The 21,397-nt window shown below is 47.3% G+C and overlaps 1 protein-coding gene across 10 annotated transcripts in view; it reads right to left on the bottom strand.

Moving 5' to 3' along the window:
• Positions 1-21,397, bottom strand: part of USHBP1 (USH1 protein network component harmonin binding protein 1) — a 198,277-nt gene that overhangs the window by 97,749 nt on the left and 79,131 nt on the right. For 3 of the 10 annotated variants that reach the window (XM_086946814.1, XM_086946818.1, XM_086946817.1), the window contains 4 exons: positions 18,451-18,641; positions 15,953-16,156; positions 14,348-14,470; positions 13,337-13,503 (listed from right to left, as the gene is read on the bottom strand). In XM_086946814.1, coding sequence (XP_086802940.1) covers positions 13,337-13,503; positions 14,348-14,470; positions 15,953-16,156; positions 18,451-18,641 — 685 coding nt within the window. The remainder of the gene's footprint in view (positions 1-13,336; positions 13,504-14,347; positions 14,471-15,952; positions 16,157-18,450; positions 18,642-21,397) is intronic. The other 7 variants (XM_086946815.1, XM_086946809.1, XM_086946816.1 and 4 more) reach the window with 5 other exon arrangements.

Here is a 21,397-nt window from a genome sequence, read left to right on the forward strand (position 1 = left end):
GGGTTCACTTATGCCCTGGGTACCTATGGTACACTGTACAAGGACTTACAAGAGGGACCCAATACCAATTAGATATGTACCTAAGGTACATGGAGTCCATTTTAACAGAGAGAGCAGGAAGCCTGGGGTCCTGAATAGCAGGATCCCAGGCAAACTAAGTTGAAAACCAGCAAAACACTAGGCAAACAGTTGGGGGCAACCATAGTCAGATATCCACCTTCCTACAAGGCCAACTTCTCACTACTGTCACTAGAGACAGTATCCTTCCTGGATTTCAACTTCTGGAGCCATGTCAGAAGCCTACCCTCACGGTCCCGGAGGGTCTTGGTCGAAAAGGTGCGACAGATTTTACAGTCCGCAGCCTTGTGGTCAGGATAGAGGCAATAGATGCAGTCCTTATGCTTATCCTCCACAAAAAGCCTTTTCTTGCCACAGGTGGAATATGGCTTGAAAAGGGCCTTCATCTTCTCCTTGTCAGACATCCTGGAAGGCAGCTAACAATTCTGAAGTGAATCTGAAAAGAATCTGAAGAAAAAACCTTGAAGAAACTCTTTGAAGAGTAGAAGTTGAGCAGAGCTCAAAGGAGACTCCCTAAGCACAACGTGCGGTAGAAAATCTGAGGCTCTGAGGTTCCTTCAGGAGGGTTCTAAGGGGTGAGGCACCTCTGATTGGCCGATGCCTAAGTTTGGTCTCTTTTACAAAAAGAGGGTGATATGCTACAAAAGGTAATGAGGCCTAGGCCTTTTTCTTTCTCTTTTGTAATTACTGCTATGGTATTTGTGTTACCGAGACTCCCATTCCGATGACGGGGAATGATACAAAAGCATGGGAATCTATGAAAGTTCCAATACTGGGGCAATAACAAGATATTTTTGACAGAAAGTCAAAAAAGGTAGGAGCTGAAAATCCAGGGTCCTGACTGAAGAAGCCGGAAAGAACAACTGACCTAACTGTCACCCCTGAGGCATGATGGGAAGCTGGGGGTCATGGCTGCCTTAAAGGCACAGTGCCAGTTTGTTGAAAATGCTTTCATTTTCTATGGGTTTGGTTTACAATGCAGCCTGTAGGCTAACAATATCTACTTTATTTGCACTTTTTATGATACATGAGTGTTTCTCTGCTCATTAAAAAACAAGGTTCAAGTGCTACTTGCCCTCAGGTGTTTTTTATATGTTTGCAAATGATCTTTATATAGGTAATTCCATTGTTTAGCCTCCTATGGGGAGCTGCATTGGTGTGAGAAAAAATTATATATGTGCATACATATATGTGGAGCTGTATATATGTGATTTCCATATATAATTTTTTATATATTATTTTCCGGGGTCCCCGCACATGGGCCAGAATATTCAGTGCTTATGACTATTGATGAGGATCCCCTGGAAGAGAACCCTTTTATTATTCTCATCTCAACGAAGGGGAATGATTCAAGCATGTGAATCTATGAAAGTTGAGAGTAATCTTCACTATCCTCCTCAGAGAGTGGAGCATCCTTGGCTTTACATTTTTTAAGCCATAACAAAAGCCTGCCCTCCTTGTCCTTTAGGGTTTTTGAAGAAAAAGGAGGACACGCATTGTAGGAGAGTAGGGTCTGCAATCCAATGATCACCCAGATTTTTTTGCTTTTGTTTCACTGGTTTACGACTTTCTCTGGCTGTGGGCCTGCCAATCAGACCCACAGCCTGGCTGTTCTCTTTCTAAATTACTTCATGTACCCTAGGTGCATCTACCAATTGGTACTGGGCCACCTTATCAGACCCTGTAACTCAGGGCATAGGTGTACCCAGGGCTACCAGGGGCTGCAGCATGTATTATGCCACCCCTGGCTGGCCTCCTAAATTTGACACAACTGGCTGCATGACAGCTGGGGCAAAGTCGTGTAATCACCCTTTGCTGTAGGGGTAGTATACCTATACCTAACCCTAAAATGGACACACAGATTCCTATCAGTCACTCCTATGGCAGGCCTTGACAATCCTGAAGGCAGAGTGCTTGGAATCGTGTGAGATGGTGCTCTGGCATGAGCTGAGCCTGTCTGCAGCTGGCGGAATCAAGTCCTAATAGCTGTTCCATGATATCGCATACCATATACTCTTAAGTGCATTATAATCCTCGCGGTTAAATGCTATCTTTGGTATTGCTTTATCAAAACATGTCGAGTAAGGTGTCATACGAATTGGAATACTAACCCCTCGCCAATTCTGGCGACGGGGTTAGCATTCCACCCTTCTAGAGGGACACGACATGTATGTAACTGTGAACCCCGGTTAAAGTTAACTGAAGCCTCAGCTCCACAAAATGGATGCTGCCACCACAGACACGAGTCTGACCCCCTGCAGCTGGGAGCCCTTCCAGCGAGGGGAGCCTGGACAAAGGGTTTCCTGTCAGGGGCGGTGCTAGCACCGTCCCAGACATGGTTTTGTGTATCCTGGGTAGGCAGGGCTTTACAGGAAGGTGACTGCTGAGTGGCACCCCGGTGCTCACTACGCATAGGCCGGTCTGAACCAGTTCCAGGGGCACACCAGCCCCTGGCCTGGGGAAGTCCAGCATGGCTGAGGGGTGTAACCACCCCCCACCTAGTCCCACCCATAGGCAGGACCTAGTCACCGGGTCAGCCCCCTTTTTTTAGTATAAAGATGGGAGCGGGCCCCCTGTTAAAATTAGATCATCTTTGGAATCAAGATACCACTTTCTTCGAAAGGACTTCACGATTTCTTCTTCAAGATTCTCCCTTGTGGCTAAGGAGTAGTCACCCTGCATCCGCAGGCACCATCCTAAAGAACACTGCGGCCCGCTGCAAGTCCTTCATCACGAATCCGACGACCCAGCACGACGAGACCCGGCTTCCCTGGCACCTCTGACCTCTACTCACCTCTACAGCAAAGCTGAGAACCGTGAGTGCGACGAGACCTCAAGGGACCGACGATCGCCAAGACTGCACGACATCTTTATTGCAAGCCCACCGAGTCTTCCACTGGTGAGTGCTTTGGGGTCCGAGAAGCCCCAACCCTGCGCAGCTCCAGCACCCAAGATCAGCCTCCCTGCATCTCCACGATCGGCGTGGGGCCCTTCTGCTGTTTGCTGTGCACCGCGTTGTTTGGCTACTAGCCGGTTGGCTTGTGGCCTTCTGAACGACGCCCGACGACAACTCTTCTGCTGGTCTGGTTGCTCCAGGCTGGCCCTTGCTTCCTTCTTCAAGAGAGGCACCCCGGACCCTCCTGGTCCACTCCAGACGCCATTTTAGGTCCACCGCGTGGGCTTGAATTTGCCAAGGCTTTGTTGCCCAATCCTGGGTCCAGCGACGCCGACAGCTTCTATCTTCGTGGGACAGCTCGATCCTCCATCCTGGTCGCCGACAACGCCTCCTGGTCCGTGAGATCTTCGAGTCAAGCGTCACCCACTCACCTAGTCGAGGTGGCTACCATCCGGTGCCCTCCTGGTGCCCACTGACTACTGGCTAGTAGTCTCGAACTTGGTCCCCTCTGCTTTCAGGTGTCATCTATCTTCAAGATCCAGGCTTGGATCCGACTGAACTTTCTTCACTGGTCACCGGCCAGCATCTTTTCTTCCGGCTCCTGGTCCGTCTACGAGGATTCCCGACGTCTTTTCAGACCTATGCAGCTGCAGCCCCTGGGCTAGGTAACTTCGGCATTTCGGTGCCCCAGCATAGCCTCACTATCCAAGGGTCAGAATCTACTTTCGTTTTCTCCCTACCAGGTCGGGTTCGCCCGAGAACACTAACTTTCTATTTCCTAGCTACCATAGACTTTTGTCCCGCATCTCGCGTGAGAGTGCCCACACTGCACCCGAGTCCCCTAGGCCTCCTAGACATAATCTAACGATTCCCTAGTCAAGTCCTAGCGATTCCAAAAGCTATTAATACTGTACTTACCTGCTAGGAATTTCGCATTCCACTTTCAGAGTATATGGTTTTCCGTGCCCCTCGGGCATTGGTATATACTGTGCTAACCTAAGTATTTTTGTAAGAGTTTTGGTTTGTGCTTAGTACCCTGTCCTCATAAAGAGTACAGGGCTGTTGTGATCTTTAATAAATAACTGTTTATTTTCATAACACTTGTGTGGTGTCCTTTCACTGGGTATTCAAGGGGTATATGTGTGGTAAACAGCTGGCTTAACACGCCCTCTCGAGTCTTTAGCCTTAGACTGCTCGTATCCATGCTACTAGGATAGCTGGTCTATAAGGTTGACTTACAACCAATCATCAATAAGGGTTGCTGGACTGATACATAGTGTTCACTAGAATAGTGAGCATTGCATATCAGGCCACATTCTCACATTGGTGAGCAGCGGTTGGGATTTGAGCTTGCTGTTGTTTTACCACACGTATCCTAAGAATATCTTGTTGAAAGATCACATAAGTACTGTTAGGTACACATAACTAAAGCTTAGAATACTCTGAGTTCTACTGAACCAGCTGTTGTAGCTCCTCAAGGCTTAGCACACCTTGGCTGCAACTCTTAGCAAGGGATCAGTAGGTAAACACATAGTGTAGGTAGGTGCATCACTTACACCACACTAGAAACAGTATGTCGGACAAAGGAGGAAACACTGAGGTTCCCCTTGTGTCAGTTGACCCTCCACAGGTCATCCCTTCAAGATATACTGCGCTTAGCTTCCATGAGTTACGACAAGTGTGTACCTCTAGGAAGATTAAGCAGGGGTCTAACCCCACAACTGCCTTTCTGATTGGTCTCTTAGAGACTCATGATGCAAGGAGGGCTGGTAACCCAGACCCTTCTAATTCAGATGGCAACATGCCCTCCTTACAGGGTCCCTTTGATGCCCAGGACCATCCTCTTCAGGAAGCAGATGATGCTGATGATGAGGATGATGATTTGGTATCAGGGGATGAGGCAGAAAAGGAACAGGTAGAAGTCAACAGACTAACCAGGTCCAACTTAAGCAGACATGAGATGGGCACTAGGGGACCCTTGGGGCCACTCTCAGGTCAGCTTAACATTGGGAATGGACGAGATAGATCTCTATCAAGAGGCTCTATCAGATCCCTTCATACCAATGGCTCTCAACGTTCCTCTCAAAGGGGAATGACATCTCCCCAGAGGAGAATGTATGAAGCTAAGGAAAAGGCAGCCAATCTGAGGATTGAAAGGGAAGAACTTGCCCTGGCCAAAGAGAGGCTTGCCTTTGCTAGAGAGCAACAATTGAGTGGGACAGTCCCCACTGGTGGCAGCATTGTACCTAGCAATAGGGAAAGGAGTTTTGATACAAAACACCTTGGTAAGATAGTGCCCCCCTTTAAACAAGGGGATGACATCCACAAATGGATTACTGCTTTGGAGAGGGCCTGCACTGTGCAAGGTGTTCCCCCAAGTCAGTGGGCAGCTATCTTGTGGCTCTCCTTTGAGGGTAAAGGAAGAGACAAGCTCCTCACCACAAGGGTGGAGGATGCTAATGATTACCAAGTCTTGAAAAATGCACTGGTTGATGGGTTTGGCCTAACCACTGAGCAGTACAGGGTGCTGTTCAGGGATACCCAGAAAACTCAGTCTCAAGATTGGGCTGACTTTGTAGATTGTGCCACTAAGGCTTTTGAGGGCTGGTTGCTGGGCAGTAAGGTTACTGATTATAAAGGATTGTACAATTTGATGATGAGAGAGCAAATTTTAAACAATTGTCAGAACCAGTTGTTGCATCAGCATCTTGTTGACTCAGATCTGACCTCTCCCCAAGAATTGGGAAAGAAGGCAGACAGATGGGTTAGAACAAGAGTTAAACAGAACCAGGGCCAGAATCAAGGTGGTCAGAAGAAAGCAGACCAGAAGGGTAAAGATTCTAAGGGGGAACAAAATGACCAGAAGTCTTCGACAGGTCCCCAACAACCCAAAGAGGGTGGGGGTCAGGCTCCCCAAAAGAAGAAAGAAGGCCAATCTAAAAGGTGGTGCCAATACTGCAAAAGTAAAACTCACTGGTTTAGTGAGTGCACCAAGAAAGGAGGAGGGCAGACTCCTGCCACTGCAGCCCCTAAGGCACCTGTGCCCCCTAGTACAGCCAGCAGTGGTAGTGCACCTCCCAAGGGTTTAGTAGGGTTAACCCTGGGTTCTGAGGGGTGTGACAACTTAGTTGGTACACTCACTCAGGCTGTCCTTGTTTGTACAGGGGATGTGGATATGTCCCCTGACATAAGTCCCAATACTTTGGGCAAATACAGACAGACACCTTTTATTAATGGAAAAATGGCTCAGGCCTATAGGGACACTTGTGCCAGTGTCACAATGGTGACACCTAGCTTTGTGGACCCTGGACAGATCATGCCAGGTACAGAATTCCTGGTGACCAATGCAAGCAATGTCACTACCAATCATAGTATGGCAATTGTAGCTTTCTCCTGGGGAGGGGTAACTGGCCAAAAGAAGGTTGTAGTTAGTTCAGACCTCCCAGTGGATTGTTTGTTGGGCAATGATTTGGAGTCATCACAATGGTCAGAAGTGGAGCAGAGGACTCATCTGGAAATGTTAGGTTTGCCAGCACATGTGTTTGCTGTGACTAGGTCACAGGCCAGAAGATGCCCCACTGAACAGGTGCTGGATCCTGGAACAATGGACCAGACACCTTCCAAGAAAAAGAGCAGTAGGGTTAAGGCTGTGCCTTCCCCCTTGCCCCAGGTTGTGGATCAAGTCTCAGAGGAGGCTGACCTGCAGGAATTGAGGGAAACTGAGCCTAGAGAGTTTGAACTTGATCAAGTTGAATTCTTGGGTTCAGGGGGACCCTCAAGGGAAGACCTGGGGAAGGACCAGTTAGGCTGCCCTTCTCTTGAACCCCTCAGACAGCAGGCTGCTGCTGAGGCTGCTGGGAACGCCACAGGTACCCACAAGGTATACTGGGAAGATGGACTCCTGTACACTGAGTCAAGAGACCCCAAGCCTGGCATGACCAGGAGGCTGGTTGTACCCTTGTCTCAGAGAGGTTTCCTACTTACCTTGGCCCATGAGATTCCCTTAGCAGGACACTTAGGCCAGACAAAGACTTGGGACAGGCTTGTCTCACACTTTCACTGGCCTCACATGAATGAGGATACCAAGGAGTTTTGTCGCTCCTGTGTCACTTGCCAAGCCAGTGGTAAGTCAGGTGGCACAACAAAGGCCCCCCTTATACCAATGCCTGTGGTGGGGGTGCCCTTTGAAAGAGTGGGGATTGACATTGTTGGTCCAATGGAACCCCAGACAGCATCAGGGCACAAGTTTATACTGGTGGTAGTGGATCATGCCACCAGGTATCCTGAAGCTATTCCACTTAGGACCACCACAGCCCCTGTGGTGGCAAGGGCCCTAGTTGGAGTGTTCTCCAGAGTGGGCTTCCCTAAGGAGGTTGTCTCTGACAGAGGTGCAAACTTCATGTCAAGCTATTTAACTGCTATGTGGAAGGAGTGTGGTGTCAATTACAAATTCACTACACCCTATCACCCACAATGCAATGGGCTTGTTGAAAGGTTCAACAGGACCCTAAAAGGGATGATTCATGGACTACCTGAAACACTCAGGCGTAGATGGGATGTCCTGATGCCCTGCCTTCTGTTTGCTTACAGAGAGGTCCCACAAAAGGGGGTTGGCTACAGCCCTTTTGAACTTTTGTATGGGCATCCTGTGAGAGGCCCCTTGTGTTTGGTGAAGGAAGGATGGGAGAGACCTCTCAAAAAGCCTGCAACCAACATAATGGACTATGTACTTGGTCTCCGCTCCAGGATGGCTGAGTATATGGAGAAGGCATCAGAAAACCTTAAGGCCAGTCAAGAACTTCAAAAAGCTTGGCATGACCAAAAGGCTGTCCTGACTGTTTATCAGCCTGGACAGAAGGTGTGGGTGTTGGAGCCAGTGGCCCCAGCAGCACTCAAAGACAAATGGTCTGGGCCCCACACAATTCTTGAGCAAAAGGGAGAGGTCACCTACCTGGTGGACCTTGGAACTCCCAGGAGTCCCCACAGGGTACTCCATGTCAACAGGCTCAAAGCATATGTCGACAGGAAGGACATGAGCTTGCTCATGGCCATAGATGAGGGACAGGAGGAAGAGAGTGACCCTCTCCCAGACCTGCTCACTCAGAATCCTGATGATGGGTCAGTAGATGGTGTTGTCTTTTGTGGCAGCCTCTCTGAACATCAGCAGAAAGACTGTAAACAGGTTCTTCAGTCTTTCAGACATATGTTCTCTCTGACACCCAGTCAGACCAATTGGTGTACCCATGAGGTTGACACTGGTGACAGCCTGCCAGTCAAGAGTAAAATCTACAGGCAGCCTGATCATGTTAGAGACTGCATAAAAACTGAAGTGCAGAAAATGTTGGAATTGGGAGTCATTGAACCCTCAGATAGCCCTTGGGCTAGTCCAGTAGTTCTAGTGCCAAAGCCTCACACCCAAGATGGTAAGAGAGAGATGAGGTTTTGCGTAGACTACAGGGGTCTCAATGCAGTCACTAAGACTGATGCCCATCCAATACCAAGGGCAGATGAACTTATAGATAGATTGGCTTCTGCCAACTACTTAAGTACATTTGACTTAACAGCTGGGTATTGGCAAATCAGGTTAGCTGAGGATGCCAAACCCAAAACAGCATTTTCAACCCCTGGTGGGCATTATCAATTTGTGGTAATGCCCTTTGGTCTGAAAAATGCACCTGCCACCTTCCAAAGGTTGGTGAATCAAGTCCTTACTGGGCTGGATGACTACTGTGCAGCATATCTAGATGATATTGCTGTCTTTAGCTCCACCTGGGAGGATCACCTGGTCCACCTGAGGAAAGTGTTAGAGGCTCTGCAAGCAGCAGGCCTCACTATCAAGGCCACCAAGTGCCAGATAGGGCAGACACAGGTTGTATACCTGGGCCACCTTGTAGGTGGAGGCCAGGTTCAGCCACTGGAGAGCAAAATACAGTCAATCAGGGACTGGGCTCCTCCAACCACCCAGACTCAGGTTCGAGCTTTCTTGGGCCTGACTGGATACTACAGAAAGTTTGTCAGGAACTATGGTTCCATTGTGACACCATTAAATGAACTGACAAGTAAGAAAATGCCAAAAAAGGTTCAGTGGACAGCAGGCTGTCAAAAAGCATTCGATGACCTAAAGCAGGCCATGTGCACAGCACCTATCCTTAAGAGTCCAGACTACTCCAAACCATTCATTGTCCAAACAGATGCTTCTGAGTTGGGTGTGGGAGCTGTTCTTTCTCAACTGAATTTTGATGGTCAGGATCAGCCCATTGCTTTTATAAGCAGAAGGCTGACCCCCAGAGAGAAGAATTGGTCAGCTATTGAGAGGGAGGCCTTTGCTGTGGTTTGGGCCCTGAAGAAGCTGAGGCCATACTTGTTTGGCACTCACTTCAAGATTCAGACCGACCATAAGCCCCTCTTGTGGCTAAATCAGATGAAGGGTGAAAACCCCAAACTGCTTAGGTGGTCCATTTCCCTACAGGGGATGGACTTTACAGTGGAACATAGACCTGGTACTGATCATGGCAATGCCGATGGGCTCTCCAGATATTTCCACTTAGAACAAGAAGACTCACCTGGTCAAGGTTAGCTTATTGTCCCAAAGTTTGGGGGGGGGTCATGTAGGAGAGTAGGGTCTGCAATCCAATGATCACCCAGATTTTTTGCTTTTGTTTCACTGGTTTACGACTTTCTCTGGCTGTGGGCCTGCCAATCAGACCCACAGCCTGGCTGTTCTCTTTCTAAATTACTTCATGTACCCTAGGTGCATCTACCAATTGGTACTGGGCCACCTTATCAGACCCTGTAACTCAGGGCATAGGTGTACCCAGGGCTACCAGGGGCTGCAGCATGTATTATGCCACCCCTGGCTGGCCTCCTAAATTTGACACAACTGGCTGCATGACAGCTGGGGCAAAGTCGTGTAATCACCCTTTGCTGTAGGGGTAGTATACCTATACCTAACCCTAAAATGGACACACAGATTCCTATCAGTCACTCCTATGGCAGGCCTTGACAATCCTGAAGGCAGAGTGCTTGGAATCGTGTGAGATGGTGCTCTGGCATGAGCTGAGCCTGTCTGCAGCTGGCGGAATCAAGTCCTAATAGCTGTTCCATGATATCGCATACCATATACTCTTAAGTGCATTATAATCCTCGCGGTTAAATGCTATCTTTGGTATTGCTTTATCAAAACATGTCGAGTAAGGTGTCATACGAATTGGAATACTAACCCCTCGCCAATTCTGGCGACGGGGTTAGCATTCCACCCTTCTAGAGGGACACGACATGTATGTAACTGTGAACCCCGGTTAAAGTTAACTGAAGCCTCAGCTCCACAAAATGGATGCTGCCACCACAGACACGAGTCTGACCCCCTGCAGCTGGGAGCCCTTCCAGCGAGGGGAGCCTGGACAAAGGGTTTCCTGTCAGGGGCGGTGCTAGCACCGTCCCAGACATGGTTTTGTGTATCCTGGGTAGGCAGGGCTTTACAGGAAGGTGACTGCTGAGTGGCACCCCGGTGCTCACTACGCATAGGCCGGTCTGAACCAGTTCCAGGGGCACACCAGCCCCTGGCCTGGGGAAGTCCAGCATGGCTGAGGGGTGTAACCACCCCCCACCTAGTCCCACCCATAGGCAGGACCTAGTCACCGGGTCAGCCCCCTTTTTTTAGTATAAAGATGGGAGCGGGCCCCCTGTTAAAATTAGATCATCTTTGGAATCAAGATACCACTTTCTTCGAAAGGACTTCACGATTTCTTCTTCAAGATTCTCCCTTGTGGCTAAGGAGTAGTCACCCTGCATCCGCAGGCACCATCCTAAAGAACACTGCGGCCCGCTGCAAGTCCTTCATCACGAATCCGACGACCCAGCACGACGAGACCCGGCTTCCCTGGCACCTCTGACCTCTACTCACCTCTACAGCAAAGCTGAGAACCGTGAGTGCGACGAGACCTCAAGGGACCGACGATCGCCAAGACTGCACGACATCTTTATTGCAAGCCCACCGAGTCTTCCACTGGTGAGTGCTTTGGGGTCCGAGAAGCCCCAACCCTGCGCAGCTCCAGCACCCAAGATCAGCCTCCCTGCATCTCCACGATCGGCGTGGGGCCCTTCTGCTGTTTGCTGTGCACCGCGTTGTTTGGCTACTAGCCGGTTGGCTTGTGGCCTTCTGAACGACGCCCGACGACAACTCTTCTGCTGGTCTGGTTGCTCCAGGCTGGCCCTTGCTTCCTTCTTCAAGAGAGGCACCCCGGACCCTCCTGGTCCACTCCAGACGCCATTTTAGGTCCACCGCGTGGGCTTGAATTTGCCAAGGCTTTGTTGCCCAATCCTGGGTCCAGCGACGCCGACAGCTTCTATCTTCGTGGGACAGCTCGATCCTCCATCCTGGTCGCCGACAACGCCTCCTGGTCCGTGAGATCTTCGAGTCAAGCGTCACCCACTCACCTAGTCGAGGTGGCTACCATCCGGTGCCCTCCTGGTGCCCACTGACTACTGGCTAGTAGTCTCGAACTTGGTCCCCTCTGCTTTCAGGTGTCATCTATCTTCAAGATCCAGGCTTGGATCCGACTGAACTTTCTTCACTGGTCACCGGCCAGCATCTTTTCTTCCGGCTCCTGGTCCGTCTACGAGGATTCCCGACGTCTTTTCAGACCTATGCAGCTGCAGCCCCTGGGCTAGGTAACTTCGGCATTTCGGTGCCCCAGCATAGCCTCACTATCCAAGGGTCAGAATCTACTTTCGTTTTCTCCCTACCAGGTCGGGTTCGCCCGAGAACACTAACTTTCTATTTCCTAGCTACCATAGACTTTTGTCCCGCATCTCGCGTGAGAGTGCCCACACTGCACCCGAGTCCCCTAGGCCTCCTAGACATAATCTAACGATTCCCTAGTCAAGTCCTAGCGATTCCAAAAGCTATTAATACTGTACTTACCTGCTAGGAATTTCGCATTCCACTTTCAGAGTATATGGTTTTCCGTGCCCCTCGGGCATTGGTATATACTGTGCTAACCTAAGTATTTTTGTAAGAGTTTTGGTTTGTGCTTAGTACCCTGTCCTCATAAAGAGTACAGGGCTGTTGTGATCTTTAATAAATAACTGTTTATTTTCATAACACTTGTGTGGTGTCCTTTCACTGGGTATTCAAGGGGTATATGTGTGGTAAACAGCTGGCTTAACACGCCCTCTCGAGTCTTTAGCCTTAGACTGCTCGTATCCATGCTACTAGGATAGCTGGTCTATAAGGTTGACTTACAACCAATCATCAATAAGGGTTGCTGGACTGATACATAGTGTTCACTAGAATAGTGAGCATTGCATATCAGGCCACATTCTCACACGCATTACATTCTTTTTCCTTATGGGAGGGGTCAAGAAAGTAAATACATTCCTTGTGAGTATCTTTTGAGGGGAGCCTTATCTTTCCACAAGGTATGACTAGTTTAACAACAACTTAAAGTGCAGCATTTTCAATATCAAAACAAGAATCAGCAGCACCAGCACCAAGACCAGCAAAAAATCAAGAACGCCACTGCCAAACAGAAAAACACAATTATAACAAGAACAAAAAGAGCAAAAACACACCATGAAAAGCAATAAAAGCAAAAAGCAAACATCAAGAAGAGCATATAAAAAGTCAACAACAACATTAGAAACAACACCACAAAAAACAAGTTAAATAACGACACTACAAAGAACAAAAAAACGCAGCAGCTGAAACAGTATGGACAACTAAGTGCCAGCTGCAATGAAAAAAGCAAAAGGTTATATAATGGCAACCACTTGTTCTTGCACATGGTGCACTTTGCTGTACTGTCGCCTTTCTATAGAGACACAAATAATTGATGGTATTAACCAACTTAGCAACTCAGTGATTCTTACCATGCAAGGATTAACTAAGGGCCTAATTTAGATCTTGGCGGGGTGGGTTACTCCGCCACAAAAGTGATGGATATCCCGTCTGCCAAAATACAAAACCTGTAGGATATAATGGGATTTATATTTCAGCGGACGGGATATCCGTCGCCGTTGTGATATCCGTCACCGTTGTGATATCCGTCACCGTTGTGATATCCGTCACCGTTGTGATATCCGTCACCGTTGTGATATCCGTCACCGTTGTGATATCCGTCGCCGTTGTGATATCCGTCACCGTTGTGATATCCGTCACCGTTGTGATATCCGTCACCGTTGTGATGGAGTAACCTCTCCGCCAAGATCTAAATCAGGCTCCTAGTCAGAATCTCCAAAGATTTTTAGCAGCTGCCTTTCATTCCATCATTTTGTTTCACTGTCTTGGCAAAATTTGCCTCAGGTTACAAGCGTTCTTATACCTGGCTGCACTAAAGATCTCAGAAGGACCTTGCTTCTTACCCTTTTTGATGTTCTATGTGAGCTTCCAGCTCTTTGACTTTGGTCTCCGGTGCCAAGAGTCTTGACTGTAGAGGGAGGAGCGGGCAGAGGTGCTGGACTCTGGAGCAGTTCTGCAGGAACTTGATAACGCTCTGAATTGTGGCAATGGGGTCTTGGGAAGAGGGCTGCTGTGCAAAAAGTAACAAAAGCTTTCAGGCTTCATATATAATGTCCAGGTAAAGCCGCAGGCCTAATATGCACTCTATAGTTGTACAGGTACCCTTACCAAGGTCTATGTCCCAACCCACTCAGTATCCAGAGTGCTCTGAAATTTACTACAAAATTAACTGGTAAATCTCAATACAGTCCAAGTATTCCTGCTGAGTAAGTCTATATCATATACAACAGAGGGATGTATGACGTTACAACGCATACTTTTACTCCGCATACCATTACAACGCGGTATTCACAACGCATACCACTACAACGCATAGCGCTTTGGGGTGCTGGATAGTGGTAAGTATAATTTACTATTCTAACTCCAGTCCCCGTGGATCCTAGGGAAGGTGTTGGATAGTAAATTAAACTTACCTCTTATCCTAGAGCGCCCCCCAGCGCTATGCGTTGTAATGGTATGCGTTGTAATGCCTGCGTTGTAGTGGTAGTGCGTTGTAAAAAATGCATTGTAACAGGTGAATACCACAACAGAGGATTGCATGTCACAAATATTAACTACTATAGTACCGATCTACAAATCCAAAATATCATTGGTCACCATTTGGTCAAGAGAAAAATGCATAGGAAGGTACAGATTTTCTATTCTAACTTCATAGCTGCTAACTGTGAAAACAGGGTGCAAGTCGATACAGTGGAGTCGAAATTAACAATAATAAGGTGCCACCTTCTGCCGCCTAATTTGCCTTTTTTTGCTTCATAAGTCAGTCATCTTGGTGCCCAATGTTTTTTATAATTGCCGCATAAAATTTCAGTGGTCCTGTTCACAAGACACATACATACATACATTGGACTCACGTTACACACCCAGCAGTCTTCTTCAGTGCTGGGACTGAGAGCTCCGCTAAAGGAGCTGGAGCAACTTGATGGTAGGAGTGGTGGCGACTCCACCCTCTGCAGACTGTCCTGAAGGTCTTTCACCTGATGGAGAGAAATGGGGCTCTGCTGTAATTGACGGTTACCATCAAGCCCTCATGCATGCCTTGGTTACAGAGTCCCACCAGTCGATAGCGAAATTTGGAGATTTCATCACAGGTCAGCACTTCTGAAAGGTGCGGAACTATTATATCACAGACAGAGATTAGTTGGCATTTGATCACCCTGTCAGTTCAAGAGCTCAGTTCTGAGCGTTAGAGACTAAACGCTTTGCCGGAGTTTGTGTACAGAGCGAAGATGGCGCTGCTAGCAAGGACTTAGTTGTGGTGAAGCAGGGGGGCTCCAGGACTTCACTTACTGCAGGAGAACCTGGCAGTCCAATACATCGACCCAGGCTCCGGTATTGAACTAGCATGGGTGAAATATAGCTACTGAACTATATTGGACGCACAGCCGCCAAAGCAAATCAGGACTTAGATCAACCGGCAGAGCTGCACGAGAGATCAAAATATTGGGGAGGTTCAGGGCACTGCAGGCCGGGTTTGAGGTGTACAAGCAGAAGCTGTGTTCGGATCACAGTGGTGGGGGATGGTGGGGTGCTACAGGCAAGGATAGAGAGGTACAGCAGAGCTCTCCTGTAGGCTAACATTAGGTAGCACAGTCAAAGCCCTACTGTAGCGCAGGTTAGCGGTTCGCATTCACAGCTGTACTGCAGTCCAGGCAGAGCTGTGTAAGGGACTGCAGCACTTTGGAAGTATGAGGTACAATGGGCAAAGAGTGGCATGTCTGGACAGACTTGAAACAGAAAGGGAGGCTGTGGGCTTGATGGTGGTGACCCCTGTATGTGTGGGGGAGGTCCAATAGAGTAATTGGAAGAGTATCTGCTGTTAGAACTACAGTGCACACACAGCTTTGGGTCAGGGTTAGGGGCAGAGCTGTGTGTTGGGGAAAACTGTCACATAAGTAGCTTGTGTTGGCATGAGTGGCATTCAATGGGAGATCTGGATGAGATGGCAGCAGTTGGGAACCATATGCTGTAGGCCTGGTAATATTTACTGGCAGATATGTGTGTGGCGGCACCAGTGGGGAATAATGGGTGCATGGTGGGAAAGAGTGTGCTTTAAAGCAGCAGGCCTTGGTGGCAGGATGGTAGCTTGTTATGGTTTCTGCAGGCAAAATCAAGAGTGGATGAGCTGTGTGTGCGGGTGTTGCCACATAGCAGGAATTATACAAAATGGCAGAGCTGCATTTAGTGTCAGAAGTGGGATACCAGCGATGCTGTGGTGTAGATACTTGTGTCACTAGTTGGTCTCTGTGTGGTGTTATGAGCAGCAGTGAGATATGAGGGAAGCCACAGAAAAAGGAAGTAAGTAATTGCCTGGTGCATGGTTATAGCAGTAGGGCACTGGGAGTGTGTAGGGGAGATATAATGAGAGGACGAGGGAAGGCCACATAAGAATGTGACATACTCATCCCTACATGAAGTATGTGGTTCATCTTTCATCCATCAATCCTCATCTTGCATACCTTCCTCTGAAGTCGATCCCTTTCTTCCTGGAAAGACCTTAGTGTGCCCTTCGACCGATTTAACTCTTCCTCCTTTCCCCCAAGTGCCTGTTTAAGAGCCAAGTTCTTCTCTCGTAAATAAGTAACCTCCGCCTTGTACCGGCTCTGCTCTTCAGTCGTGAGCTCCGACCACACGCCAAACACTTCTTCCATTTCATCCAATTCCTGTAAAAACAGTGTAACTTCAGGAATACATGATCTCCCTAGAACAGTTGACCCACTCATAAGCGAATGTACCTTTTTATGATTTCCATATCTATATTATTTTATAAAGCATTGTACATTTTGGGGCCCAAATCAGAATATGGGACTTCAACAGGTCGTGTTCATCTAATAGCGTCACATAAAGCCCTTTTGAGAACTCATTTGCTATCAGTGCACCAGATAGATGAGTGACTAGACAAATGTATGCTTCTGTATATATTTCGAGACCTGCAGCAGCTTTTTGCCACTACACTGCCAAGATCTGACAGCACAGTACCGCCAGATTGCTTTTAAGATAAAAGGAGGAGCTATGATAAAAGAAGACTTGTACATCAATTTCAAGGGCTTGAAGTGGTTCTTTGTCCTGAAAGGTTACTAATTGTGTATGTTAGTTTCTGGTGTGATGTGATGATGCCTTGAGAGGTTTGCCATCATTTCAGCAGCAGAGTGTAGCAAAACCTGATGAGGGGGCACTTTTTGATGAAGCACTGTAAGGGATTCACAAATTCATTTTAGCTCCTGTCACAATCGATGTGCAGAGAGCTATAGATAAAAAAGAGCTGGATCTGTCTCTACCATCTCAGGTAAGAGTAGAGCAACTCTTGACATGAGTGAAGGGAACCCCCATAAACCTGGTCACGTGAGCGATGAGCCCCTGCAGACCTGGTCAATTGAGTGATGTGAACCCCAGTAGACTTTCTTGCATGAGTGATGTGAGTCATTATAGACTTGGTAACATGAGCGATGGGAGCTCCCTTAGACCTAGTCACATGAGTGATGATAACTCTTGACCAGATCAAGTGGGTGATGTGAGCTCTGATAGACATTGTCACATCAAGCACAACACCAGGACTGTCTATGGAGGACTGCATGGAAATGTTAGTGTTGAAATTGGAAAAGAGGTGCTCTGTTGAGACTTCCATCACCTCCTTGTTCACAACCAGGTGATAACATCACTCTTTACTTTATTCGGTCCTCCAAAAACAATCTTCCATATCCAAACTTCTTCAGACATGGCCTGTACTGATGTCTTTAGCACAACATCCAGACAGCCATATGCAAAAGCAATCCACCTGCGTCAGCACAGCCAAGCCTAGCAGGTGCGGAGTGCTGAGGAGGGGCCGATATATTCACCTCTTGTATTCTTGGATAAAACAGAAGTCACAAAGACCAGGACCATAGGCACCGCAAAGTATACAAACGACCGGTTCATGTTCCTACTCTGACAAGAAACCATGAGCTTAGGTAGATGTTTAAATATTCTTTTGTGGACTACGGTAGGAGAGATTCATATGGAGAATGAGACAATATGTTGGACCTTCGACCTCTCTCCAAAACACGTTGTTCTGGTATGTACTGCAAAGGGCACTATAATTGAGCTAGGTGAGGCACCCACTCCTAAATCCACTATATAAAGCCTTGGTCTTCATATCGATGCTGACCTCTCTATGTGCACTCAAATTGGTTCAGTGACATCGGCATGTTTTGTCCAACTGCGCAAATTGCGCAAAATCAGACGTTTCTTCAGAAAGGAAGCCATCACTCAAATTGCCATAGCCCTTGTCCTCTCTAAAATCGATTATGGAAATGTCCTATATATTGGACTTCCACAATTCCAGAGACATCGCTTGCAGATGATTCAGAATCAAGCGACCAGAATCATGTTTCTTAAGGATAGGCGTTGCCACATCACCCCTCTGCTCAGAGATCTTCATTGGCTCCCAGTGGAGCAACGAGCCTTGTTCAAAGCAGGTTGCACACTCTTTAAAGCCACCCAAGATACTGGTCCAAGATTCATTGTATCTTTGATCAATAAATATCTACCCAAGCGCACTCTGAGATCCTCACACCAGAACCTTCTGACGGTACCTAGAATCCGTCGCAAATGTATCGGCAGGACCAGGTTCTCTTTCCTGGGTCCCAAGATTTGGAATACCTTTCCTGCTTTTCTCAGGCTTGAAGAAGATTACCTGCAGTTCAAGAAGTTGCTGAAAACTTGGCTCTTCACTATGGCCTATAACTAGCTGTCTCTGGCATAACACTGCATTCATCCCTCACTTCTACAGCGCCAAGGAACCTGTTGGTGTATGTTGCGCTTTATAAATCCCCACGTAACATAACATATAATGCTGAAACAACAAATAATTCAAATAGCAGGCCCGAGGCTTGAGCCTCAAAGGCCACTCTGGGAGTTTCATGAGTCCCTGGGTAATGTTGCATCAGCAGACCTCTTACTTCCTCTGGTAGTCTCTCACCTCAAAAGGCTCTCTCCACTTCTCTGCATTGCACTGTCCCACTCTCGCACCCATGCTGTGCACGTCATGGTCATTGCTGCTGTCGGGACAACTTTGCAGGCTGAGGGTCCGATTCCGCCGGCAAGACACCACATTTTCTAAGGAGGACAGCACTTGTTGCAGCTCAGCAAACAGCTCAGAACTTTCTTCTGCTGTACAAATAAACAAAGGCATTAGCTTCATCCAAGAGTTCAAGACTATTGGAAAAATAAGGAGCAGAAGAGAACTAATAGAAGGAATGTATTTCCAACACCAGAATCACCAAACAATAGTATTTTCCCCACTCCTTTTATTAGCTCTTTGGTATCATGCACCACCCAAAGTCATAGCAATTGTCTGTGTCTGCTAAAAAAGGAGTCCCAAGTTAGAATAGCAGAAACCTTTAAATCTGTGCCTGATCAGGAGTTAGTAATCAAGCGTTAAAAACATCAAAAATGTGTCTTCTCCTGTTGAAGTTCTCCTACTATCTGCCTCAGAACAGTTGACATCTTTCTATGTTTTGTCTCATCTCAAGTATCTGTTCACCTCTTCCCTGGATTCTATCCCTGAGGTTCCAAAATGACTCAGGCAGTGGGGATTCATGAAGCCTCTGGCTGCTCCTACCAAGAGGCCAACTGTCCCCAATGCCAAATTTGACACTCTTGGCATTCGTGGATCACTTGGAAACCTACAATGGGTCTAACAACCTGTTGGGTTCCCCAAAGTCCGCATTTTGCTTAACCAGGGAAATAGACTCATTGGTCAAAGCTACTCTGACCAACCTCAGAAGGGAGACTGATACTGGTGGTGTGAGTTGTCAGTACTTCTGGATTGGTCCATTACCCTTGTCACATTCAGCCATTCTTTTCTGACGAGTGCTGCACTTGAATGGATCATGTCCCTTCTATCAGATTTGTCCCTAAATTCTTAATCTCCTGTTTCCAGTTCCTCACTCTCAGTATCCATCTGTGGGGATCCCCAAGACCCACCTTCTTCACCCTATTTCTCCAAGCAACTGATGTCCACAGGATTGTTTTGTTGAAGTGGACACCATGAGCCACGGTCCACCTGTCCTTCGGAAAGTGTCCCCCCCGGTTAATCCACCTCTTTACAAAGAAATTGAACTCCAGCCCAAGAACGGTCATTTCGCTCACAACAGATAAAGAGATTTTACTTAAGGACTTAGGCAGCAAAAATAAATCCAGGGCAGAGACAGTGGATAGCTAGCCTGGAAAATGACCAGGAAGGATCTTGAGAAGCTGCAGAGAAAATTTAAAGATCCACTGGATGGGTTACTGAACGGCAGAGAGGGAGGCTAAGAGCGAAACATGGAAGAGCATAGGGATATAAAACTGGAGGACAACAGTGCAGTAATCAAGAAGTTCCACACTTGTGACAAAAGCAACATCTCAAATTGTTTGGATTAAATGACTAAGTATGGCACTGCTGGAAATCAGGCTGTGATCTTGAAGTGAATACACAGGTCACTGTAAGGTTTTGAGTTTACCAGGTGAGATAAACTAGGTGTAGATACATGTCCTGGAATCAAAAGAAGGCATGCCAAGGAGAAGAAAGACCTCGGGCAATTGGTAAAGTGGGAGGGAAACAGCACTGGAAGAGCAGCAATGATGCAGGCTAGAACTGGCTCTGGGGAAAAGCTGGAGGTTTCCAGCACACCAGTGCCTTGGAAAGGCAAGTAAGATGTGGGCAAATGTGTTACATGCCTGCCAAAGCATAACACATGACTGCTGCCCCATAATCACAAGTGTGTCAGAAACTCTGGAACATTAATATGTTTACCTATTGGCAGTCAACATTGGCTTTTATTTTCAGGTGGTGTGTGTATGACAATGTGTGTGTGTTTATGTGTGTTCATATTACTGTGTGTTTGTATGTGAATGTGTCTCAGAGTGTGTGTTTGTGTGTCTGTCAACAAGTATGTGTTCAAGTGAGTGTATGTGTGTGTGTGTATATTTGAGTTTGTGAAAGTGTATGAGTGTGTGTGTCTGTGTGTTTGTGTGTGTGTTTTTGCTCTACCAGGACATTAAGGTACATTTGTACAGCTCATTAGACATTGATGTGTAAGAACAATAGTTACTTACCTGTAATCTGTGGTTCTCCAGTATTTGTGTCTTTCATAGATTCACATGCCTGAATCATGCCCCGTCGTCGGAGTGCGACTCCGACGACATCATCCCGGCTATCACGATTCTGATGACGGACGCGGAGCCGCAGACGACGCCTACCGACGCGCAGGGGTACTGCTGATGAAAACTTTCCAGATCCAGTCTGACACCTGGGGATATTCTAAGGTAAGGAATCTAACACTAACATGTTTCTTTCAGATTTCCTTTTTCAACAGAACAATAATTATTGGTAAGATAAGCAAAAAATAAACCTGGATAAATACATAATGAAATGTGCAAAAAAAACTGATTATAAGTTATTGGGATGAAGAAATACTGATCACTTGCAGTCTGGTCCGCTGACACCTAGCACATTGAAGTTGGGCTCTTGCAACTTACTGACCTCTGATCGACCCAGCCATGCCATGCTTTTCCCACATAATGTGTGGTAATTTCTACATTCATTTAACAGTGTACCTCAGTGTAGTTCTACTGCGTCACTGGTCCTTACAGAATTCAGAATACCACCAGGCCTCCGGATGCAATTAGTTTACATTCCAGAACTGACATGGTGCAAAAACTAACAATTGTGTTTAGTGGCTGAGCCTGCTCTTCTGGTGTGGTAGGACACTTCTCCAGGATTGGGGTGTCTTTCATAGAGTCACATGCCTGAATCATTCCCCGTCGTCGGAGTGGGAGTCCCACGGTACATAAAAAAAACAATAGTATGCATATAATAACCAAAAAAAACCCTTGGTAATAACCAATCAGGAAGTAAAGTAGCCCTAAGCTACAGGAGCAAA

Source organism: Lissotriton vulgaris, chromosome 12 (genome assembly GCF_964263255.1).
Source record: "Lissotriton vulgaris chromosome 12, aLisVul1.2, whole genome shotgun sequence".
NCBI lineage: Eukaryota > Metazoa > Chordata > Amphibia > Caudata > Salamandridae > Lissotriton > Lissotriton vulgaris.